Genomic DNA, 25,885 nt, shown 5'->3' on the forward strand with positions numbered 1-25,885 from the left:
AATTCTATCCTTCCTTCCCTTCCTTCTCACCTCCCTGAGCCAGTAAAAAATCTGATATAGGTTATATGTATGCAATCATGTAAAACAGTTCCATATTAGTCATTTTGTCCAAGAAGACAAGGAAGGAAGGAAAGAAGGAAGGGAGGAAGGGAGGAAGGGAGGAAGGGAGGAAGGGAGGGAGGAAGAATGTGAAAAAAATAGTATGCTTCAGTCTGTATTCAGATATCAGTTCTTTCTCTGGAGGCAGCATTTTTCATTGTGAGTCTGGTGGGATTGTCTTGGATCATTGTATTGCTGAGAATAGCCAAGTCATTTACAATTCTTCATCACACAATATTGCTGTTACTGTATTCAATGTTCTCTTGGGTCCACTCACTTCACTTTGTATCAGTTTATGTACGTCTTTCCAGGTTTTTCTGAAATTATCCTACTTGTCATTTCTTATAGCACAATAATATTCCATTATAATCATATAACATAACTTGTTCACCCATTCCCCAATTGATGGGAATTCCCTCAATTTCCAATTCTTAGCTACCACAAAAAGAGCTGCTGTACATATTTTTGTACAAGTAGGTGCTTTCCCCCTTTTTTTTTTAATCTCTTTGGGATACAGGCTTAGCAGTGGTATTGCTGGAACAAAGGGTATGCACATTTTTATAGTCCTTTGGGCACATGAACAGGCAATTTTTTTTTGTTTTGTTTTGGTTTTTTTGGTGAGGCAATCGGGGTTAAGTGACTTGCCCGGAGTCACACAGCTAGTAAGTGACATGTGTCTGAGACTGGATTTGAACTCATGTCCTCCTGACTTCAAGGCCAGAGTTCAATCCACTGCGCCACCTAGCTGCCCCTAATGAACAGGCAATTTTTAAAGAAAGAAATACAAGCCATCAACAACCATAAGAAAAAATGTCATAAATCAATAATAATTAGACAAATGTAAATTAAAGCAACTCGAAGTTCCATTTCACAAGCAGAGATGACAAAAGAGAAGAACGAGGAGTATTGAAGAGGCTATGGCAAAACAGGCACAGTAATTCATTGTTGGTGGAGCTGTGAATTGGTCTGGATATTCTGAAAAGGAATTTAATTTCCTGGAACGCCAAGAACATTACCTAATTGTATATACCCTTTGACCCAGCTATACCATTGAGCGAAATGATTCATTGAGGATCTGTATTCAAACTCTAATCTACATTAGTTCATTAAGATTTTCTAAGCAGTCATGATTGTTAGTAATTATTCTAATATATTCATCTAGTAATACATATCTAGTCAATCACCTAATAACAGGTATAAGAATAAGCAATGTATTAACCCATACTTTGTACAAGTCATATGGGAATATAGATTCTAACAGAAGGGCCCTATATTGGGTCTCAAACTTTAATGTAATGTTCATTACTTGTTTACTAGCTATGGAACTCACTTGTGCAACCACAAGAATGCTGACACAGATATCTCTATCCTGTTTTGCTCATGGTGCAGAAATTCCCTCTTCCGCCTTCCCCTGATATGTTCTTGGAGTGTATGTATAACTTATACCATCTCCTCTTGCCTAACCTAAGGAGGAACCCATTCATTTTGTGACCACCTAGTCAATGAAGATATTCTTTGATTTACCCAACTCATGACCCTGCTGACATATCATATTTGCTTATTTTAGCTTATGCGTCATATGTCAACCAATGAGATTCTGTATTTTACCATACCTCTTTTGCATATTTGGGTATCAAACTCTAAATACAAGGTCTTAAAAGAAGGGGGCATCTCAGTTTGTGAGGAAGATCTGAGGTCCCCTAGATTTAAGGGCATCATGGACCCTTTAAGAAACTGCCATTGGCTCACAGCTTTGCCTCAGTCTCTTTTATTGTAGGTTGGACAATTTTAATCCCCACACCGCTATTAGTCCTATACACCAAAGAAATGAAAGAAAGAGGAAAAGGAGTTATATGTACAACAATATTTATAGCAACTCTTTCTGTTATACCCCAAAATTGTGCACTAAAGGGGTGTTTTATTTAGGAATGGTGAAACAAGTTGTGTTATATGAATGTAATGGAATATTGTGCCATGAGATATGATGAAATGGACAGTTTCAGAGGACACTGGGAAGATCTCTATAAACTTATGGGGTGGGAAATAAGCAGAACAAGATCAATCTATACAATAGCAACATTATAAAGAAAAATAACTGTGAAAGACTTTGGAACTCTGACACAATGATAAGTGAGTCCAAAATAATGATGAAGAAACTGACCACCCATCTTCTGACAAAGAGATGATGAACTTGAACTTCTGGGGGATAACCTCCTCTTTCCATATAACCCAGAAAATTTCAGTTAGCTTTTGTATAAGTAATGAACCCCTACTTTGTAAATTTCAGCTGGAATAGAATCATCACCACATTCTTTGCCACAGGAGAGGAGCCTATTGGCATTCAAAACCTCTTCTTCAGTTAGAAAGTTGGCTAGAGAGGGGTTGATTTCAACCTGTGGTAAATGGTCAACAGTTTCAGCAATGATTGATTATGGTCTGTTGAGAATTCTATGGAAGTGTTCAACTCATCTCTCCAGGATCATGTTCTTATCACTAATCAATTTGGCTCCATTAGCACTGAGTAGTTGAGATGCACTATACATCTTTGGCCCATAAATAGCCTTCAGAGTATCATAAAAGCGCTTTTGATTTTATTATCAGTGTAATAATGATACACTTGTTCTGCCTCAGAAGACATAAGTAGGTACAGTTATAGAGGACAATTTAAATCAAACGTAAGGAAAAACTTCCTAGCAATTAGTGCTACTCAAAAGAGAAATGGGCCGGGGCAGCTAGGTGGTGCAGTGGATACAGCACTGGCCCCGAAGTCAGGAGGATCTGAGTTCAAATCTGGCCTCAGACCAGACACCTGACACTTACTGGCTGTGTGACCCTGGGCAAGTCACTTAACCTCAATTGATTTAAAAAGAGAGAGAGAGAAATGGGCTCCCTTGAAAGGAAGTTGGCTTCCCCTTGTTGGAAATATTTAAGCAAATGCGGCATAATCACTTGTCTATTTCATAATGGGTATAAACGGCCACTGAAGCCCCATCCAACTCTCAAATTCTGAGAAAATCTCAGGTCTTTGTACTGCATATTACAAAATAAAGAATTCTAAGGTCATAGTGAGTAAAGGCAAGCTATGGAGTCAAGAATGGGAATAAATGCAAGTGAAATCCAGGGAGACGAGCTGGAATGGAAGAAGAGAGATAAGCCTAGGGTATGACAAGGGCTCGCTGTAGGTGAGAGAAGAATTAGAAAAACAGGAAGTTGGATATCAAAATTATGGACCTTGAATGATATCTTAGTGACTAGAGACCTCAACCCCCTAGATATTCTCTGGAGCTGTCTCTGGGCCAGAAGCATAAGATTCGATAAATTCCAGGCTAGCCGTAATGACAATTTCTTTTTTCAAAAGAGAAGAATAAATTATAATGACTGTTAAAATTTTGAACCACAAAAAAAGTGCCGGGAACCTCAGAATAAATATTCAGCCTTCCAGTTGTCTCCAATTTCAGAATGAATCGAAACTGTGGTCTGGACAACCAGCCAAAACCTACACAGGTTAGTGAAGAAAAAGCTAAGGTGAAATTAGGCTGCATTAAGAGAAATCTAGTACTTGGAAAGAATGTGGATAGTTTTTCAAAATTTGGTCTTAGTCAGATAAAAATAGCATTGTTATATTCAGTTCTGAGTGCTTCATTTTAGGAAAGATACTGACAAACTACAGCAAGTCCAACAGTATAACAAATAACTAGCATAGTAAACAAACTGGACTTCCGGCTATGGGAAGATAAACTGAAGAAGCAGAGGGATGTTTTGATGTTTTGACTGGAGAAAAGACTTGTGGGAGACATGACAGCTGTCTTTAAGAATCTGAAAGTGTGTCATTTAGAATTGGGATTACAGTATATATATTCTGTTTGAAACCTATAGCAAATATTCCCAGTTTTACCCACTATGGCTAGAAAGGCAGGTCTGAACCTTGTTTAGAAGTAAAAACTCCTTAATGAGAGATATCTAAAAGGAAAATGAATTGTTTCTTCAATAGAGGTTTGCAAGTTGATATTGAATAACCATTTGTCAGAGCTGTTGAATAAGGGATTCCTGTTCAGGCACAGATTGGTCCAGAAGATCTCTGAGGCTGCTTTCAACTCTGGAATCATGTGATTCTGTCACAAAGGAAGAGTTAATGATTCCTTAGAAACTAGCATGAGAATTACTGGGCAGAGGGAATCCAATCTTCCTATCATTTAGTCATTAATATGGTATACTCTTTCCCAAATTCCCCTGACTCTGTCTCTTATAGAAACTTCAGTGGGTCTGTCAGAGGGAAGTGCATGCTTCCTTCAGCAAACCATCTCCTAGGAGATCTCCAAGATCTCTCACTGCATCCTGGGTCATTTCCAGTAATCCAGATAAATATCTGGCCACTGGACCTAAATGGCTCTGGAGGAGAAAGGGAGGCTGGTCACTTTGCACAGCCTGTTCTCACTCAAATCAAATCAATTGCGAGTTATGTCATCATCTCCCTGATGTCATGGTCCTCTTTGAGAATGAAGGACAAACCACAATCTTCTATGGACTGGGCCCCAAGACACAAGAAGAAGGAAGAAGGATCTATTACACATCATTTATTAAAGAGATCAAAGTATTCTGACCAGGGGTCACCCTGATCCAACCTCAGACAAAAAGGTTCAACTCTTTTCCCTCCAAATTTGTGCTCTTTCCATTTACCTCTTGACCCAGGAAACCCTTCACAAAATACCTATCAGTCTCACCTCAGTGTGTGTAGTTTACAATTTTGATTTCCCAACGCTTCACACAAGTGTTTCATTGCATGTTTTCCAAAGGAATTATGACTCAGGCACAATTCTTTCAGGCTCTCATTCTTCATGAGAGTGGCGAAGAGATACTGACTACAAGCAGAAGAGAGTTTGCAATATGTCAACCTATAAGATAAAACATAATAAGAAGAAGAATGATTATTTAAATTTTTCATGATGAATTCATTTCCTGGTTTCTTCCTGGGAGGGCTCACACACACACGTGTGTGTGTGTGTGTGTGTGTGTGTGTGTGTGTTCTTTTCATAATCCATTTCTAATTTTAGCTATATTGGTTTTGTTTGTATAAAACCTTTTAAATTTTTGTAATAAAAACTGTACATTTTCTTCAATGTTCTCTATCCTTTAGTCATGAATTCTTTCCTTATACATAGATCTCACAGGTAATTTCTTTGCTCTTCTAATTTGTTTATTGTACATCTATTTAGTGTTTATCTTGGTAAATGGTGTGAGAAGTTGCATTGAACTCAATTTCTGACAACTTCTTTCTTATTTTCCCAGGAGATTTTGTTGAAGATTGAATCCTTAACCTCAGCATTAGGGATTTTTTTTTTCCTTCTCTGTTTTGTCTCTCACCAGCTTGGTTAACAAGAGCATATCAGCATGGCTGATAGTTTAGGAGTTCGGATTTTTAGTGCAGAAATTATTGAAAAAGTTTAGAAGGTTCTCATTGCCCATATTTTTGCAAACAGTTTGGATAATTTTGGAATTAATGTTTCTCTGTAATTCTTGATAGAATTCTATCTAATCCTGGAGTTTTTCTTTTTGAAGTTTGTGGCTTGCTCATTTATTTTTCTGGTACTGAATAATTTAAACAATCTATTTCTTCTGTTAATCTGGAATTTTACATTTTTTAGTATACATTTCATTTAAATGACCAGTTTTGTCCCCATACAGTTAAGCGACACAGTTTTTAATAATTTCCTTTATTTCACCTTCACTTGTTGGGAATATTTTTTGATACAATTTGATTTTCCTCTCTCATTTAAGAAAAATCAAATAAGCTATTTATCTATTTTATTAGTTTTTTTTAAAAAGCAGCCCCAATTTTGTTTGCCAACTTAATGTTTTATTTTCTTTTAATTTTAATATCTTCAGTTTTCATGATTTCTACCTTGATATTAACCTGGGACAGGGTTGATTTGTCTCTTTTCCAGTTTTTTTTTCAGTTTAACTCTAAGGTAGCTATATCCCATAAATTTTGGCGTCTCACTGTTGTCATTTTCTTTGCTAACACTTTCTTTTGTTCCTGTCATTTGTTCTTTGGCTCACCATTTATTTACATTTAAGTATTCAGTCTCTAATTTTTAATTCTTTCTTCAAAGATCCTCTAGTAAATATAATTTTATTGCATTGTGCTCAGTAAAAGATGTTTTCGGTATTTCTGCTTTTCTGCATTTGTCTGTGAGGTTTTTATGCCTCTATATATGGTCAGTTTTTATAAAGGTATCATGCATAGCTACCTCATCCAGTAATCATCAAAGTTATATCATCTCTAATTTTCCTAAAGTTCTTTTCAAGTCCTTAACTTCTATCTTGTTTATCATTTTGTCCCTGCCCTCAACAAGCTTATATTCTGTAGGGGGAATGCAGACAAACATGCAATATTTAAACAGATAAATATATACATTATTATTTAAGGAAGGAAAAAGTACTAACTAGAGAGATCAGCAAAGGCTATCAGTAGATAATATATGACCTGAGCTTTCAAGGAAGCTAGGGATCCAAAGAAGAAGAGGTGAGGAGGGAACTCATTCCAAGGATAAGGAATTCCCATAAAGAAGAAAAGAGATGGGAGATGGAATTTTGAGTTTGGGGAAGAGAATTAGGGCAATTTGGCTTGGAATGCAAAGGGTGTGAAGAAGAGAGGTACTAGACCTATGAGTTCATTGAAAGAAATCTAAGTGAAGAAAATCTTTTTTTTTTCTGATGTGGTCAATATCTTCTGTGCAAATTAAAGTTCTAGAGAATTGCCTAGAGAGGTTAAGGGACTTACTCAGGGTTATATAGCCAGTGTGGATCAGAGACAGAATTTGAACCCAGGTGTGGTCAAGGCCAACTTTCCATCCACTAGCCATAGCTGCCTCTCACAAGTTGAAGGTAGGAATGTGAAATAACACTGGAATGGTAGGGTAAAGCCAGATTATAAAGGGATTTAAATGCAAAGTTAAGGAATTTGTATATTATCAAAGGAATCTGTATGTGGATAGGGACCCACAGAAGCTTCTTGAGCTGAGAAGTAACACAATCATACCTATGCTTGAGAGAATTTATTTTGCCTGCTGAGTAGGGGATGATGACGATGACTTTTAAGGCTTGATAACATCAATGTGAATCTAAACTGAGTTTGAAGAGGTCACTGTAGTAGAGAAGGTTGAATAACTATGTGGTCCACTTAGAGGAATTGTTTGTCCAACGTGAACGCCAGAATCTTCAAGAAGAATACCAAAGGATTTTCAATCAAGGATGACAGTGGTATAGGGACCATAATTGAAGAAGTCAAAAGAATTACCTAGATCCATGTACCTAAGTCAACATGGGTTATGATCTGCATCAAGACTCAGCCAAAATACAATTTTCTGAAAAAGGCTTTTCCTCACTCCTAGTGCCTTCCTTGCAATTTCAGACTATTTATTTCTTTATCCACTTGATTTTTCCAAAGTGGATTGTTAGGCCAAACACTTTAGCGTGGTTATGGATCCTACTTAAGAGGCTCTGCAGAGTTCTAATGATTGATGCTGATTAATACAATGTCATCTGAAGAAGAAGTGTCTGGTGGATAATAATCCCTATAGGAAATCCCTCTTTTTGGGCTCTGTTTTGAACATCCTCCATGATATCAGCAAACAATTCTGACAAGCATAGCTCCCTATTTTTTGCCTCATTCTCCCTCTTGTTGAGTTTACCTCTACAACAGCTTTCACCTATGTCCTCCTCTCTGTACTCATATGGTTCCATTCCAGGCATTCACAATGTTTATTTGGATTACTGCAATAGCCTCCTAATTGGTCTCTCTGCTTCTGGTCCTTTGCCTCTTAAAACCATGTGAACCCTACCAAAAAAATCTTCAATGGTTCTTACTTCTATGTAGAAACACAATCTCTTTGGCCTGGCAAAATCAGTTCTCTACAATCTGGATTCTGTTTCTCTTTCCAGCATCATATCCTATGACTGCCTTTTAGAAACTGTTCTCATCAAATGGGCCTGCTAGCTATTTATTTACAAGACATACAATTTCCTGCTTTCATACTTCTACAAAGCTGATGTTCCTACGTCAGGAATTAACTTCTTCCTCTCTTCTGCCTAGGGAGCACTGTGTCATCCCAAATCCAGACCTCTTACCTTGGGCCTTGTCATTTCCGAGACTTCCCAGTAAGTCACCCACCTCCTGGCCTTTGTCATAACCCCAAGGTCTTTTCAGAGAGCCTTTCATTAATGCTGGATCCAGGACACCTGCTTTTGGCTTCTTCACTAAAGAAACTTTTCAGGTCACATCAACTCTGAATCCAGGCTAACTGCCTACTATCTTGTCTTCATCCAAGTGCCTTCTTGGAGAGCCTTGCATGAGACTCAGATCCAGACCTCTTCTTCATTTCACTTCAGGACTATCTGCAGTGCTCTAGAGACCATTCTTAGCCTTACCTATTTCCTACCTTTTATTTCTACTTCCCTAGAAGTCCTGATTTGCTGAGAGGTGGGCTCCTGGGCCTTGAAGGACACAATATGATTTATGAGGCTGAACCTCAAGGGAGAGTTTTGAACAATTCAACCACCTGCCTCCCTCAAGAGACCTTTTTACAGCCACTGATACTTTGCCAGGACTCATTCCTCAATGGCTTGCATACTCCCATCATACTCTTCTCATCCTAGTGATTCTGAAGCCCCAGTTGTCCTTGTACAAACCCTATCCTTCACTGCCCACTCAAATGTTGACTCCAGATCTATACTCCCTCTACTGTGCTCTATGGAATTAAGGACCCATAATTACCAAGACTGCTTTCATCTTAAATATTTTCCTTTCTTATTCCCTCTATCTTTTGGCTCCCACTGATCTCTGCCTCCTTCAAATGCATCCTTGCCAAAAATTTCCAATAGTGGTTTCATTTTCCCTTTTAACCTACCAATTCATGGGTCATGAAGGAGGATTAAGAATATTCTGAGTTAAACATTGTCACTCTCAGATTCCCCCTCTATCAAAGAGGTTCCCAAACTTATTTGGCTTACTTCCCCCATTTCAAAAGAAAATTACTCAGTGCCCCTTCTAGAAATCTACTTTCTTTTCTTCCTTTTTTTTTTTTTGCATTGAAAAACAAAGACTATTAAAATATACAAAATTTGTGTAATGACACCATTCAGGATGAACATTGCAGACATTGCTATTCTGGGAAATCTACATTCATTGACCCTTTAAATTTTTTTTTTTTTAAATTTGCGTCATTACCCCTTCCCAGCCTGGCAATATCCATGAACAACATGTCAGACCCCCAGCGGCCCAACAAGGTGCTCAGGTGCAAGCCACCTGCCACAGAGAACAACCCTGGCCCTGGAGGATCTGACCCTGGACTACATGAACCTGCTGGGAATGATCTTCAGCATGTGCAGCCTCATGCTCAAACTGAAGTGGTGTGCCTGGATTGCAGTCTACTGTTTCTTCATCAGCTTTGCCAACTTTCAAAGCTCTGAAGATACCAAGCAGATGATGAGCAGCTTCATGCTCTCCATTTCTGCTGTGGTGATGTCCTACCTCCAGAACCCCCAGCCTATTACACCCCCATGGTAGACACCAATCTCTTAGTTCTTCAGCCTGAACCTCAGAACCCTAGGGCTTTTACTATTGGTTCCTGGGCCAGGATAAAGAAAATGCCAGAAACTGGTTCATTCATCACTCCTGTGTTCACCTCCCAACTTCTACTCCAAATCTGGGGCCTCAGACTGTGAATCCATGGTGGAATGTTCCCACTCTGACCTTACCTCCACTGAAGTACTGCCTGGTCTTGGGCCCTGACCCTGTCAGTGTCCCCCAGCCCCAAATTTCTCTCCAGCCTCCCTGACCCAGGCACCTTGGGCAGAGGAGGATCCTGTGACTCCTGCCTGGCCCCTGGTCACAATGTCTGTTCACCCTCCTGGGCCAGGGTCCTTCCCAGGAGGCTGAGACTGGGGACGGATGACCCCAGGCCAAGGCAGACAGGACTGGTGCAGGTGCGACTGCTTGTAACTACTTGTAGCAACCAATATAGATGGATGTGTAAGAAAAAAAAAAGAAATTTGCATCATTACAAAAAATATAAATTTTTTTTCTTTAAAAATGACGTATCTTAAATTTAATCACTTATTGTAAATTTTTTTTTCCCTGCATTGAAATTTTGATGACACAAGATAGTATAGTATTGTACTGTAAACAAGTCATTATACATACATATTCCTGAAGATGCATGCTGGATTTCCTGACAATGCACAACATGCTTGCCTGCCAACACTTGCTTGTTAAGACTTGTTGGCAGACTTGACCATTGATTGGTTATAACTTGCATTTTGTTTGCTCATTTGGAAAATAATGTGATCATTTTGACTTTAACTCTGTTATATAATAGATGAGACATGTGCAAATGGTTTTTCAAAGTTTTCTTATCTTCTCTTCTTTCATTATGCTTCTACTGCCCCCTTATTTTTATTCAATGCCCCCAATTGCACCCGAGACTACTACTGCCCTTCCCATGGTTCTAGCACCCCCCAGAGGTGGTATCATCCTTTCTACTTTTCCAATGTCATGATACTTTAACCCCCCTCTTCATAGTCTATGATCCATCAACAATGGCCTTTCTGTTGTAATTTGTACCCTACTCTATTTCCCGACTGCCTTTTCACTGGTTCCTCCCATGCTTGGAATCTTCTCCTTCCTTACCTCCGCCTTCTGACTTACTTCAAGATTCAGGTCAAATCTCACCTAAAATTAGCCTTTCTTGTCTGCTTCCCCAATCGCCAACACCCCATCCCCCACAATCCCTATCAACTAATACCTTGCTCTAAGTTTAACTGCCATATACACCGCTTCTTTTATGTACAATTTTTTGTTTACTGCTCCCCCATTAAGATGTAAGTTTCTTGATGTCAGATACCATCTTTTTTGCCTTTCTTCATATCTATAGTGATTAAAAGTGTTGTTTGGTTGCCTCTTAGAATCTCCTGCTTCTTTCAAAGTAGAGTCCAAGCACTAAGGCCTAAAGAAAAGTCTCATGAAGAGGCCATACTGATCACTCCAATTGTTAATGTCACTTTCTGTTTAAACTTACTTTATATATACTTTATATTTACTTAGATGTATGCAAGTTGCATACCCCCCACAGAATATAATGTCTTTAAATGTTGGGACTTTTTCATTTTTGTCTTTATATCCCCAGCACCAAGCACAGGATCTTTCATAATCTGGGCATTTAGTAAATGTCTGTCAAACTGAATTTTCAACTGTGTGACTGTTTGTACCTTGCTGTAGGCTGTCATCTGCAAAAAAAAACTTCTCTTCTCCCATCTCATGCTCCTATCAAGGATACTTTCAATAGGCACAGAGTTGATTCTCTAAAGGCTAAAGCAGAAATATGCATCCATCCTTCATGATATCTCCTGTCTCCTCCTTTTACAGAAGGCAAGAGTCAGTCTCCTCATTGAACTCATGCTGTCTTGCTTCTAGCCCAGCTTTCCTCTGGGTACTGGTCTTGCTTATCTTCACATTTGATTTTCTTTGGTACCTCTTTCCATTTTCTTGTGCAACAAAACAAAGGTCTAAGATGTTAGATCCCAAATGTGGGGGACCCACTGTTACTGAGGAAGAAAACATTTTGTTTTGGAAAAATAATGACAGAAAACCATTCTAAAGCTTAAAAAGACTCTCTAATGGACAAATGAATTTGTGATTTTATGGATTTTGGAGGTGCCTCTTATGATGTAGATCATAACCCATTCATACTTATCCATCCTGTGGCCTCTTGTCCACATTCTCCCATACCCTGGCCACAGGGCATCCACCCAAAATGCTGGAGGCCTACCTCACTTTCTGGTACTGTGAGAGTACCACTAGGGCATTCAAGCTGTCATTTTCTCAAATTGATCATATAGCCAGTCATCTTTTCCTCTTATCATAAAGCTCCTTGATGACATAGCCTTTACTTCTTTTCTTTAAAGTTTCTCATTGGTTAAATGTTGCAAAGGGTTCATAACCATAATGTGCTTCTCCACTGCCATTTGTATGATACTCCTTGCTAATTATTTGGAGGCTGTTGTATTTCAGTTCTCACTACTCTACAGTAAGACCTATACAGGCAATCCAACCCATTCACCTCCTCCTTTTCAATTAGGAGCCCAATTCAACATCCATTTGTACTGTTTATCCCAAATAATGGATGAGTTCTATAGGTTTTCCATTCAAATGCAAATCATAACCTTGTCAACAGATATTTTTCATCTATTTTGTTTGTCCTATATGAATGATTAGCTCAAATTCCTTTGAATGATTATATATTATCTGCAATGTGCTATTGCTTAATACAACTTAGACAATTTCTCTCAACAAAGAGGAACATCTAGAGCACCTTACCATTCATAGAAAATTCTTCCCTTCTTTAAACATGTGGGGAATTATGGATGTGGATCAATACATATGATATTAGACTTAGTTGATGTGTTCATTGGTTTTGCTAAACTTTTTTTTCTCTTTTAAAATTCCATGTTAGAATGGATAGTTCTCTGGGAAGGAGAAGAAGAATATACTGGGAAATGGAGGAGACGTAAAAACAAAAATAATGTAAACAAAAAGAAAATGAACTCTTCCAAAATCATTTCTCATTCCATTCATGGTGATTTCCTTTCTTAGCAAGTATTTTCTCAAACACATGAGAAAGAAAGATTAACAATGGAGTCAATCCTGATTAAGTATTTTTAAGAACACAATTGCAGGATAAGAGCAAGAATTAATGTCAGTTCCTGTTTCTAGGTAATAATATCCAATATATTTTCTATTTGACCAATTATTCCTAATTATCTCTTGTCTCTAAGCTCACTCAATATTGCTTAGCTTCCTCCTATTATAATTTATTGATATAATACAATAAATAGAGTTATCAAATACCTACTATATACCAGGCAGAGCACTGGAAACTGGGGATAAATAGCTACAAGTGGAACAGTCTCTGCCTTCAAGGATTTTGCATTCTATCAAGGGAGATAATGTATAAATAGACAAGTAGACAGAAAAGACACAAGAGAATTTTTGATAGGAGGGCACTAATAGCTAAGCAGATCAGGAAAGGCTTTATGGTGAGGGTGGTGCTTAAAATGAGTCTTAAAGGACACTAGAATCTCTATGAGGCAGGAGTGAAAACAGAAACCATTCCAGTCATAGTGGCTAGCCAATGCAATGGCACAGAGACAGGAGGTGGATTGCAGTTATGTGAGCAAAAGTAAGGCCACTTGGTTGGCCCACGGAATGTGTGAAGAAACTAAGGTATAGTAAGGTTGGAGAGGTAGGTTGAGGACAGGTTGTAAAGGGTTTTAAATGCCAAACAGAGGATTTGATATTTGTTCCTGGAGATAACAGGGAACAACTAGAATTTACTGAATAATGGAATGGCATGGTCAGACTAGTGCTTAAAGAAATCACTTGGGCAGCTGTGGGGATGATGGATTACAGAGGAGAAAGACTTGAGGTACAGAAACCAGTTAGTAGGCTATTGCAATAATGAAGGTGAAAGGTGATGAGGGTATGAGCTAGAAGAACAGTTGTATGCAAAGAGATAAGAAAAGATAAAGGAGATTTTGTTGGAAGAAGAAATTACAATATTTGGCAAAGATTATGTGTATGGGGTGAGAAAGTAAGGAATCAAGGATAATAACAATGTAGCAAACCTGAATGACTAGAAGGATGGTTTCCTCAACAGAAATAGGGAGGTTAGGAAGAGATACGGTTTTTGTTGAAAATATAAGCAGTTCAGTTCAGACATGTTGAGTTTGACATGCTTATGGTATATCCAGAGACTAGGACTGATAATACAAGTTTTAGAGCCATGCATATAAATGTGATAATTGGCTGTTAGAGAGAAATGCAGTATTCCCTTAGCAAATCAATCTTTCCCTGTCATATTCCTCCTCTTTCAGGATTAGTGAGAGGGAGAAGGGTGTAAAACTATGAACCCTGAACCTGGATTAGGCAGACAGTTTCCACTCTCCATTCCCTGGTTTGCGTTGGTCTCTCTTCCTAATGTGCTCCTGTCTCTGATACTGAGCAGAACATCTAAAAAGGGAACATGTGGGAACTCACCTCAGTGTCTCTAACTTGCAGTTTTGATTTTCCAAGACCTTGCACAGAAGTTGTATTCCTCCCTCCTCGAAGGGATTTCCACTCAGATCTAGGTTTTTCAGGCTCTCGTTGCTACTAAGAGCAGATAAGAGATTCTGGGAACATCTACGAGTAAGCCTACAAAACATAAAACTGTAGAAGAAAACATAATTAGAGGGGAAATGGTCAGTTCAATTATCTGTGATTAATTCACTTCCTGTCTTTCTCTGGGCAATGCTAAAAACACATCCACTTTATGATCACCATCCTTTGTCATTTCCTTTTCAGTGGAATGAATTTAGTTTCTTTAAAAATGGTCAGTCTCTTCCAGAGAACAGCATTTTTATACTTTAGACTATAAGGCAAGAATCATCAAACCTATTTAGTACTAGCTAAAAAAACAGAAAAGTATACCAATAGACCAAATTGAATGAGAAAGAATCAGAAACAATTAAACTCAATAATTAGTCTTCAATAGACATGAGAACATAAATTACTCACAGAAAAACTCCTATATGAAAAAAAATGCCAGAAAAAACTGGAAAGCATTTTGGCAGAAATTAGGTTTACACCAACATTTAAAGATATGTCATAATTAGCTGACAATATACATGTGGCCAGAATACTGAAAGTCATAATGGAAGAAGGAGAGGGAGAAGGAGGAGGAGAGAATCGGAGTAGGAACCTTAGACAACTTTGAATAGGGGAGAATTCTCGGATAGTGATAATAACAAAAGACAAAATAGCTCATATTCATTACATGAAATTGAAAAAGTTTTGCATGAACAGAATTAATGGTATGATAAGAAGGAAGGCATTTGGGAAATGTTTTGTTTTGTTTTGTTTTGTTTTGTTTTGGCAGCAAATACGTGATGTGGGACTAATATCCAAGATGTGTGTGTGTGTGTGTGTGTGTGTGTGTGTGTGTGTGTATAACCGACAGAATTATATGATTTAAGTCATTGCTAAATGAACAAGTTGTCAAAGGAGATGAACAAACAGCTCTCAAAAGAGAAATTGCAAACCTCTAATAACCACATAAAAGACTACTACAAATTACTACTATAAGAGAAATGCAGAGTAAAACAACTCTGAGACAAGTTAGCAAAAATGACAAAAGATAGGAAAAGTCAATGTTGGAGAATTGTGGAAAGATAGGCTCACTAATTCTCTATTGAGGGAATTGGTATGACTTATAGAAAGCCAATTTTAAATTATGCTAACAAATGACTAATATACCTATGTTTTTAGACCAAAGATATACTTCTAGTTATATATAAAGAGGACATCAAAGACAGAAATGAAGATCATTGAAGCATATTTTTAAATGCAGAGAAGGGAAGAGAAGGAAGTTGAGAGGGAAACATATATAAGCAAGACAATTTGAAAGTAACATGTTGAATTTATTGCAGCCTTTTAAGAAAAAAAAGCAAATTGTACATTACAAAGATTTGAAATTTTATATGTTATCTTCTATCTGTTTTATTTTGTACATGGAAATATTCTCTATTTTTGGTGTTCATTAAAGTTAGAATAAAAAATCTAAAATTGATCAAATATGACATGACTGTGAGAGGGAGAAGGAGAATTATTGGAGTATATTGAGAAAGGTATGTGATGTAAAGGCAAAAATGAAAAATAAAATAAATTATACGTGACAAATAAAATACATTTTTGAAAAGCTACTGCTCATTCCCCTCTACTCTGATTTAATTTCCTAGGTTATAGTTTGTTTATTTTCCCCCTACATATCATGTGTTTGACAATCAAGTCAATAGTGATTATTTTTATGAACAATATTAAAGAAAAAGATGAGGGATTAATTCCAGTTTTGCTTTTTAGCTAATAATACCCAAGATTTTTTGCATTTGGCTAAGATAACAGGGCAAGAAGTGAGAAGTGAAATTACACATAAGACTTTCTCACAAAAAAACAACTGAAGGTAGCTCTCACTTGCATTAGAGCTTTGGAAGTGACAGATTCTCATCTAAGACAACAATACAAATAAATCATAACACTGCAATGAATGCTGAGAAAAGGCAAGTAAAACCCAGAAAAAGGCAAGTACTATTCCTGAAAGCTAAATCCTTAACAAGAGTTTAAGGAATTGAGCACTCCATATTCAACTACTAGGCAGTTTGCCCTGGCAGTAACCATATGAATGATCTATGTAAGTTAACCATAAAGCTGCAGAGAACTGAGGATCTCAATTCAAGGAAACATGGAGAACAGGGGTGAAATTTCCAGTGATTTAGAGAGTATGTGTAGAATAGCCAAGTGATAGTTACAAAGCAACAAGATGTAGGCTGGCTACATTACTAGTAGAAGAGGTAAAGTGTTTGGAGAATACCTTGCTACCTCCCAATTAAAAGAAAAATATGAACTATTCCTTGGAGCAAGGGAGAAAGTACATCAAATGGAAAACAAAGAAGGTAAATGATCTAAAGAGGAAGTCACAAAGCCTCATCTCCAACATGAGGTTCAAGGATGGAAAATAAAAAAAAAAATTACTACAAAGAATAAAAAGGAAGAAGGGCTCATAACCCTTTGCAACCATGAAGCAGGTATGAGGCTTTCCAAGATCAACCAATGTTGTAAGGCTCTCCCTTTGACAAATGTATGGCAGATAGACTGGAGAGGAAAAAGACAGAAAAGCAGAGAGACCAATTAAAAGTGTCTTGCAGGTAAGAGCTGAAGAGCTTATACTAGAAGGGGGACCAAGAGAGCAGGAAAGGTAGAATCAACAAGGGTCAAAGAAAAGGACCTTCAGATTGGGAAGCATCAAACAGTAGGGAATCAGATTGAAAACCAAGATAATTCAAGGGCTGGCAGTAGCACCTGGCCTCAACGAATTTATTTTATTTGACCTGGATAAACCATATTCCAACATACTAAAGTGTTTGTAGATAATATGATGAAACAGATAGTTAAAATTAGATAAAACTAAACAAAGCTTTTTTCACATAAAAAAGATGACTACAACTAGGATGAGAAAAGAAGCTGTCAGCTGGGGAAAAGCTATTTGTGCCCACTCTCTGACAAATGTCTGATAGCCAACTTTGGTATGCCTGTGAATTAATTAGTCTAACCCATTCTGGAAAAAAATTGAAATTATGCCTCCCAAAATCAATAAACTGTTAACATTTGACCAAGTGATCTCCCACTACTGAGCACATATAGCAAGGATGTCAATGATGGGTCATATAAAACAACAAAATGTTTAGAATTCTTTGATAGCAAAATCTAGAAGAATAATAGGTACCATTGAATATGGAATGGCTGAACAAATTGTACTAGATGAATGTAATGGAATATTATACCACTGTAAGAAACAAAGAATATGAAGAGGATTTTGGGAAGATGGTGGAGTAGGTCAGAAAACTTTAGGCTCTCCAAATTTCCTCCACTAAAAAAGATAGAATATTGCTTCAGAGTGAACATAGAGCAGCAGAAATAAACAAAAGTCATGGTAAAGTAGTTGTCCTCCTAATACAATGTGAGAAGACCCTCGGAAAGACTTGACCTCTAGAGGTGAAGGTTTGGTCTGAGTGAAGTGCAAACACCTACAGGCCTACTCCACTGAATAAATAAACAACAAGCCCTAGGGGCAGCTGGGCAGGGAGGCATCCTCAGTCTCAAGAACTTTCACCTCACAGACAGATTGAGGGTTGGAGGCTGAGTAGGAGAAGATTAAAGACCCTTCCATTATTGAGGGATGCCAAGCATAGTTGTGCTGACCTGGTGCTGCAGTTGGGGTTCCATTCTGTGCCTATAGTCCTGTGCTGTATCTGCAGGGAAGAAGCTAGAATATACCTGGTGAGTGTAATAGCAGATGGGCAGGGACCCTGCTGACTGTGGGCATTTGCAGGAGAGCAGAGACCTTGGTTTCAACTTCAGGGCAAAAAGGACAGCTGCATTTTGCAGCCACCAGAGGGACAAAACAGAACAAGGGCATTTGTGGGACAGAATGAATGGGGGCTATAGACATGGCTTCTAGGTGTAGAGGAGTTCCCAAGGTTGGTCGCTGGGGACAGAGGTCAGAAAATAACAGTAAGAAGGATCTGAGGACTGGGGCATCATTTCCCACACCTGGGAACTAAAATTTAATATCAATAATAAGCTGCTAAAAATGAAACTAAAAATGAGTAAGCAAAGGAAAAAGAACCCAATCATAAATATCTATTATTGGGGAGAAAGAAGATCTGGGTAAATATTTAGAGGAACATAGTGGAGCTTAAAAAAGTTACTCTTTTTTCAATGAGAAAAGTCAAGTGGTCACAAGCCAAGAAGAGTTGTTAGAAGAACTTTAAAAAAGACTTTAAAAATCAAATGGGAGAGATCAAGGAAAAATTAGAAAAATAAATAAGAGCAATCCAAGAAAATCAAGAAAATTATAAAAAGAAAGTCCACCAACTGGAAATAGAGAATCAAAAACTTAATGAAGAAAATAATGCCTTGAAAACTAGAATTAAGCAAGGGGAAGCTAATGATATTATAAGATGAGGAAATAATAAAAACAAAATCTAAAGAATGAAAAAAGAGAAGAGAATGTGAAACATCTTACCAGAAAAACAAATGATCTGGAAAACAGATTGAGGACAGACAACATAAGAATAGTTAGACAACCTGACAGATACAATCAAAAAAAGAATCTTGGTATGATATTACAAGAAATTATTAAGGAAAATTGCCCTGAATTTCTAGAAAAGGAAGGCAAAGTGGAAATAGAAAAAAATCTACGTGTCGTTACCTGAAAGAGTTCCCAGGAGGAATACTTACAGGAATATCATAACCAAGTTTCAAAGCTCCTAGATTAAGGAGAAATTATTACAAGCAATAAGAAAAAAAAACAATTTAAATAACTACAAGAGCTATAATCAGGATTACACAAGAACTAGTAGCTTCTACACTGAAGGATCCTAGGTCTTAGAACACTATATTCCATAGACCAAAATAACTGGGGTTACAACCAAGGATAATTTACCTAGCAAAGTATAAACCTAAATGGAAAAAAATGGGCATTTAATGAATTGAAAGACTTTCAGGCATTTGTGACAAAAAGAGCAGAACTTAATCAAAAATTGAACGTATAAGATTCAAGACAAAAATAAGGTAAATGTTAAAGACTAATTATAAGGCACTTAATAAGGCTAACTTCTTATATGTGAAAATATTATCAATACTCTTATGACTGTCATCATTATTTGGGTAACTTGAAAGAAAGCCTTGATCTGAGCTGTGTATGATGGGATGATTAAAAAAACAGAACTGCATAGGGAGAGATAAAAAGAAGCAATTCTCTCCTACAAATGAGGCATCAACAGAAGAACTGATAAAGAAGCAAATGGGGGTAGAGGGCTGGTAGCACTTCTCTCATTAGAAATGGGTTAAAGAGGGAACAACATATATATCTAGAGGTGTATAGAGTCTTCTAAATTTAGAAGGAAATAAGAGGGCAGGGGGCAGAGCCAAGATGGTGGAATAAAAGCAGTGACTTGCTTGAACTCTCCCCCCAAACCCCTCCAAATACCTGTAAAAAATGGCTCTAAACAAATTCTATAGCAGCAGAACCAACAAAAAGGCAGGGTGAAACAAATTTCCAGACCAAGACAACCTGGATGGCTTATTGGTAAGGTCTGTTGCGCTAGGCTGGGAGGGGAGCACAGTTTAGCAAGGGTCGCACAGGCAAAGACCAGGCCTCAGTGAACCTGGAGCAGGCCTCATGGAACTGAATCAAGGGGAACTCTGGCAGTTTCCATACTTATCAACCCACAAACACCAAAGACAACTTAGAAGGTCAGTAGGAAAGGTCTGTCAGACTTGATGAGAGTGAGCAGCTCCAGTTCTGACACAGCCCTGGGGCAGTGACTGCTTCCAGAGCTCTTGGCCCACAGACAGAGGGGGAATCGAGCAGCTGATAAGAGGGGGATTGCAGGGGATATCTTTGCTGGTGCTGAGGCAGGATTCTCTTGCTTTGCCCATGCTTGGATCTGAGTCACAGTCCTGGGTGGTGGTCCTGGGGTGAGGAGGAGAACTGGCATGGTAGAGCTTGTAGCAGTGGTAGAGAGTGAATTCTCACAGTTAAAAGTCAGAAAAGAGTGCTTGTGGTCACTCATACACCAAAGCACAGGCCAGGAAAGGAGTAAACACCTTGTCTTTGATCATACCACCTTGGAAGAATTGAAAATTTATAGTTCCCTAAAAATATCTATGAAAACAGCTACACAAAATCCCTGAAGCTTGGACAACACATTGTCCACACTGGAAGCAGACCCCTACCTTAACAAAGAGTTTAAAATTCAAGCAATTGGCTGCAAACATGAGCAAACTGTGCAAAAACTGCAAAAAACTGCGCAAAAAAGTCAGACCATAGAATCTTTCTTTGGTGACAAAGAAGATCAAAACATACAACCAGAAGAAGACAACAAAGTCAAGGCACCTACCTCCAAAGCCTCCAAGAAAAATATGAATTGGTCCCAGGCCATGGAAGAACTCAAAAAGGATTTTGAGAAACAAGTAAGAGAAGTAGAAGAAAAACCGGGAAGAGAAATGAGAGTGATGCAAGAAAATCATGAAAAACAAGTCAACAACTTGCTAAAGGAGACCCAAAAAAATGCTGAAGAAAATAACACCTTAAAAATAGACTAGCCCAAATGGCAAAAGAGGTGCAAAAGCCAATGAGGAGAAGAATGCCTTAAAAAGCAGAACTGGGCAAATGGAAAAGGAGGTTCAAAAGCTCACTGAAGAAAATAATTCCTTAAAAATTAGAATGGAGCAAATGGAAGCTAATGACTTTATGAGAAATTAAGAAACCATAAAACAAAACTAAAAGAATAAAAAAATAGAAGACAATGTATATCTCATTAGAAAAACAACTAAACTGGAAAATAGATCCAGGAGAGATAATTTAAAAATTATTGGACTACCTGAAAGCTATGACTAAAAAAAGAGCCTAGACATCATCTTTCAAGAAATTATCAAGGAAAATTGCCCTGATATTCTAGAACCAGAGAGTAAAATAGAAATGGAAAGAACCTACCAATCACCTCCTGAAAGAGATCCCCAAAGGAAAACTCCTATGGATATTATAATCAAATTCCAGAGTTCTCAGGTCAAGGAGAAAATGTTGCAAGTAACTAGAAAGATATAATTCAAGTATTGTGGAAACACAATCAGGATAACACAAGATTTAGCAGCTTCTACATTAAGGGATTGAGGGCTTGGAATTACAACCAAGAATCACCTACCCAGCAAAACTTAGTATAATCCTTCAAGGGGAAGAATGGATATTCAGTGAAATAGAAGACTTTCAAGCATTCATGATGAAAAGATCAGAGCTGAATAGAAAATTTGACTTTTAAATAGAAGACTCAAGAGAAGCATGAAAAGGTAAACTGGATGGAAAAATCATAAGAGACTTAAAGTTGAACTGTTTACATCCCTACATAGAAAGATAATACATGTATATATGAATATGGACAGATGGGACAAAGTGAGTTGAATATGAAGGAATGATATGCAAACAATAAAATTGAGGGGTGACAGAGGATTGTATTGGGAGAAGGAGAAAGGGAGAGGTAGAATGGGGTAAATTATCTCACACAAAGAGGGAAGAAAAAGCTTTTACCATGGAGGGGAAGAGATGAGAGATGAGAGGGAATGAATGAATCTTACTCTCATCAGATTTGGCTTAAGGAAGAAATAAAATACACAATCAATTGGGTATGGTAAGCTATCTTACCCTATAGGAAAATTGGGGGGAAGGGAACAAGAATGGAGGGGAAGAGGATAGAAGGGAGGGCAGATTGGGGGAGGGGTAATCAGTAGCAAACACTTTTGAGGAGGGACAGGGTCAAAGGAGAGAATAGAATGGGAGGGTGGGATAGGATGAAGGGAAATAATAGTTAGTTTTTCATAATATGGCTGTTATGGAACTGTTTTGCATGACTACACATATATAACCTATATCAAGTTGCTTGCCTTCTCAATGAGAGTTGGTGGGCAGGGAGGAAGGGAGAGAATTTGGAACCCAAAGTTTTAAAAACAAATGTCAAAACTTATTTTTACATGCAACTGGGAAATGATATACAGGCAATGGGGTATAGAAATCTATCCTGCCCTACAGGAAAATAGAAGTGGAAGGGGATAAGAGCAGGGAGGGGGTTAATAGAAAGGAGAGCAGATTAGGGGAAAGGGCATTCAGAATGTATGCCATCTTGGGTTTGGGGGAGGGATGAGATGGGGAGAAAATTTGGAACTCAAAATCTTGTGGAAGTAAATGTTGAAAACCAAAAATAAATTAATTTTTAAAAATAAGGTAGAGCAAAAAAATAAAAATAAAAACAAATAAAAAAACATTAAAAGACACAAGCATTGTGAATAAAACAATGACCAACCTAATTCCAGAGGACTCATGTTGAAACATGCTACCTACCCCATGTGACAGAGATTTTATAGACTACTAAGGGTACAAATCGGTATATAAATATGCACACACATACATACATACATGTATATGTATATTGTGTTATACACATGTAAAATATTTCAATATATTGATATATAAAAATCAATTTCTTTGGTTTTCTTGACTGCACATATTTGCTACAAGAATTTTGTTTTACTTTCTTTTGAAATGAAGTGATGAAAAGTGGGAGGGAGAGAAGATTAATTTTTGTTCATTGAAAATAATAAGCAATTTTCAAAGGATAAAATTTGTCCTCTAAACATAAAAGAAAAAAAGATCCATGATAATTTTTTTTCTTGTATTTCTCTTGTTTTGGATTATTAATAGTCAAATGAGAGCCCACCTCCCTTTTTCCTAGAATGCTTCAAATATTTCTATTTGGTAGATGGTTCATCTTTTCATTTTTATTAGTATATGTGTTATAACTGAAGTAAGGTTCTTTATGTTATTTCTGTGTATCTTGACTTAATTTCTAATTGCTTTGGTTTTTATACAAATCATATAATCTTTTAGTTACTGATTTTTACTTCTGCCAAATTCCATTCTATTTCTGTTTTTTTTAGTTCTATAATTATATTTCAGAGCTTCTAATCCTTTAGAGAAATTTCCAAACAAGTGATTTAAGTTTTCTAAACTATTATTTGTTTTGATTAATTCTAATATGAGAGTTTCAGTATTTTACTTAATTTCTAGTATTTTTAATAGTTTTAATTCTTTTTGAAAAAATGCTATAATTTCTTGCTGTTGCTCATGATGGCCAAGGAGTACATAGAATTATCTTTTTTTTTCCCTGGGGATTTTGGGTTCCTATTCCATTAAAATTATATTATGTTAAAAAAAAAAAGAAGTAAGAGGGCAAGGGAATAGGAAAAGAAAAGAATTTTTAGAGGGATGTATAGATTAAGAATTAGGAGAGGAATGGGGGAGAAACATTTTTTAAAATAATTTATTTAAATTTAGTTTTCAGCATTCACTTCCATAAGATTCTGAGTTTTAAATTTTCTCTCCCTTCCTCTCCTCCTCTCTCCCCAAGATGGTGTGCAATCTGATATAGGCTCTACTTACACATTCATATTAAGCATATTTTCACATTAGTCATGAAGTAAAGAAGAATGAGAACTAATGGGAGGAACCACGAGAAAGAAGAAACAAAACAAAACAAAACAAAAAAGGATAGCAAATAGTATGCTTCCATCTGCATTCAGATTCCATATTTTTTTCCTCTGGATATGGATAGCATTTTCTGTCATGGGCCTTTTGGAGTTGTCTTAAATCCATTGCTGAGAAGAGCTAAGTTTATCAAAGTCAGTCATTGCACAATGTGGATGTTGCTGTGTACAATGTTCTCCTGGCTCTGTTCATTTCACTCAGCATCAGTTCATATAAATCTTTTCAGATTTTTCTGAAGCCTGCCTGCTCATGATTTCTCATAGAACAATGATATTCCATTACATTCATACATACATGTATTCAACCACAACTTGTTTGGCCATTCCCAATTGATGGGCCTCAATTTCCAATTCATGGCCACCACAAAAAGAGCTGTTATAAATATTTTTGTACCTGTGGGTCCTTTGCCCATTTTTATGATCTCTTTGGGATACAGACCTAGAAGTGATATTGCTGGGTCAAAGGGTATGCAGAATTTTATAGCCTTTGGGCATAGTTCCCAAATGCTCTCCAGAATCTTTGGATCAGTTCACAACTCCATCAACAATGCATTAGTGTTCCAATTTTCCCACATCTTCTCCAGCATTTATCATTTTCCTGTTTTGTCATATTAGTCAATCAGATAGATGTGATGTGGTACCTCAGAGTCATTTTGATTTGCATTTCTCTAATCAATAGTGATTTAGAGCATTTTTTCATATCACTCTAGACAGCTTTAATTTCTTATTCTGAAAACTGCCTGTTTGTTTGGAAGCAGAGGATACACACAGAGTAAAGATAAAAGGACCTCAACCTCCCCCCCTCAGAACTATATAAATCTAACCACAAAATAAAAAAGAAAAAAGTTAAGAAGATGAATAGAATTGTAGAAAAGTTAGATATGGTAGAACTCTGGAGAAAATTGAATGGGGATAGAAAGGAATATACCTTTTTCTTGGTGGTACATGGCACCCACACAAAAATTGACCATGTATTAAGGTATAAAAACCCCACAATTCAATGCAGAAAGGGAGAAATATCAAATGCATCCTTTTAAAATCATGATACAATAAAATTACATGTAATAAAGGACCATGGAAAGATAGACTAAAAATTAATTGGAAATTAAATAATCCAATCCTAAAGAATGAGTGTGTCAAACAACAAATCATAGAAAAAATAATTAACTTCATCCAAGAGAATGACAATTATGAGACAACACACCAAAACTTATGTGAAGCAGCCAAAGCAATTCTTAGGGGAAGTTTTATATCTCTCAATGCTTACATGAATAAAATGGAGAAAGATGAGATCAATGAATTGGGTATGCAACTGAAAAAGCTAGAAAAAGAACAAAATAAAAATCCCCAATTAAATACAAAATTAGAAATTCCAAAAATCAAAGGAGGGATTAATAAAATTGAAATAAAAAACTATTGAACTAATAAATAAAACTAAGAGCTGGTTTTATGAAAAAACTAATAAAATAGATAAACTTTTTGTTAATTTGATTTAAAAAAAAAGAAAGAAGAAAACTAAATTACCAGTATCAAAAATGAAAAGGATGAATTCACCACCAATGAAGAGGAAATTAAAACAATAATTAGTAACTATTTTACCCAACTGTATGCCAATAAATTTGACAATCTCAGTGAAATGGTTGAATATTTACAAAAATATTAATTGCCCAGATTGATGGAAAAAGAAATTTTAAGAAAAGAATTTGAACAAGCCATGAATGAACTCCCTAAGAAAAAATCTCCAGGCCACATGGATTTACAAGTAAATTCTATAAAACATTTAAAGAGCAACTAATTTCAATACTATATAAACTATTTGGGAAAATAGGTAAAGAAGGAATCCTACCAAATTCTTTTTATGATACAAATATGGTGCTGATACTTAAACCAGAAAGAGCCAAAACAGAGAAAGAAGATTATAGAACAATTTCCCTAATCAATATAGATGCAAAAATTTTAAATAAAATATTAGCAAAGAGATTACAGCAACTTATCTTGAGGATAATACACTATGACTAGGTAGGATTTATAGCAGGAATG

The 25,885-nt window shown here is 36.8% G+C and overlaps 1 protein-coding gene and 1 pseudogene across 1 annotated transcript in view; one reads left to right on the top strand and one right to left on the bottom strand.

Moving 5' to 3' along the window:
- Positions 1-25,885, bottom strand: part of LOC114046074 (NACHT, LRR and PYD domains-containing protein 3-like) — a 68,910-nt gene that overhangs the window by 7,253 nt on the left and 35,772 nt on the right. The window contains 2 exon segments of the mRNA XM_027866303.1: positions 4,821-4,991; positions 14,192-14,362. Coding sequence (XP_027722104.1) covers positions 4,821-4,991; positions 14,192-14,362 — 342 coding nt within the window.
- On the top strand, positions 5,328-9,664 carry LOC114046014 (annotated as a pseudogene).

The sequence above is a fragment of the Vombatus ursinus genome, unplaced genomic scaffold (genome assembly GCF_900497805.2).
Source record: "Vombatus ursinus unplaced genomic scaffold, bare-nosed wombat genome assembly UNPS02014780.1, whole genome shotgun sequence".
NCBI classification, from domain to species: domain Eukaryota; kingdom Metazoa; phylum Chordata; class Mammalia; order Diprotodontia; family Vombatidae; genus Vombatus; species Vombatus ursinus.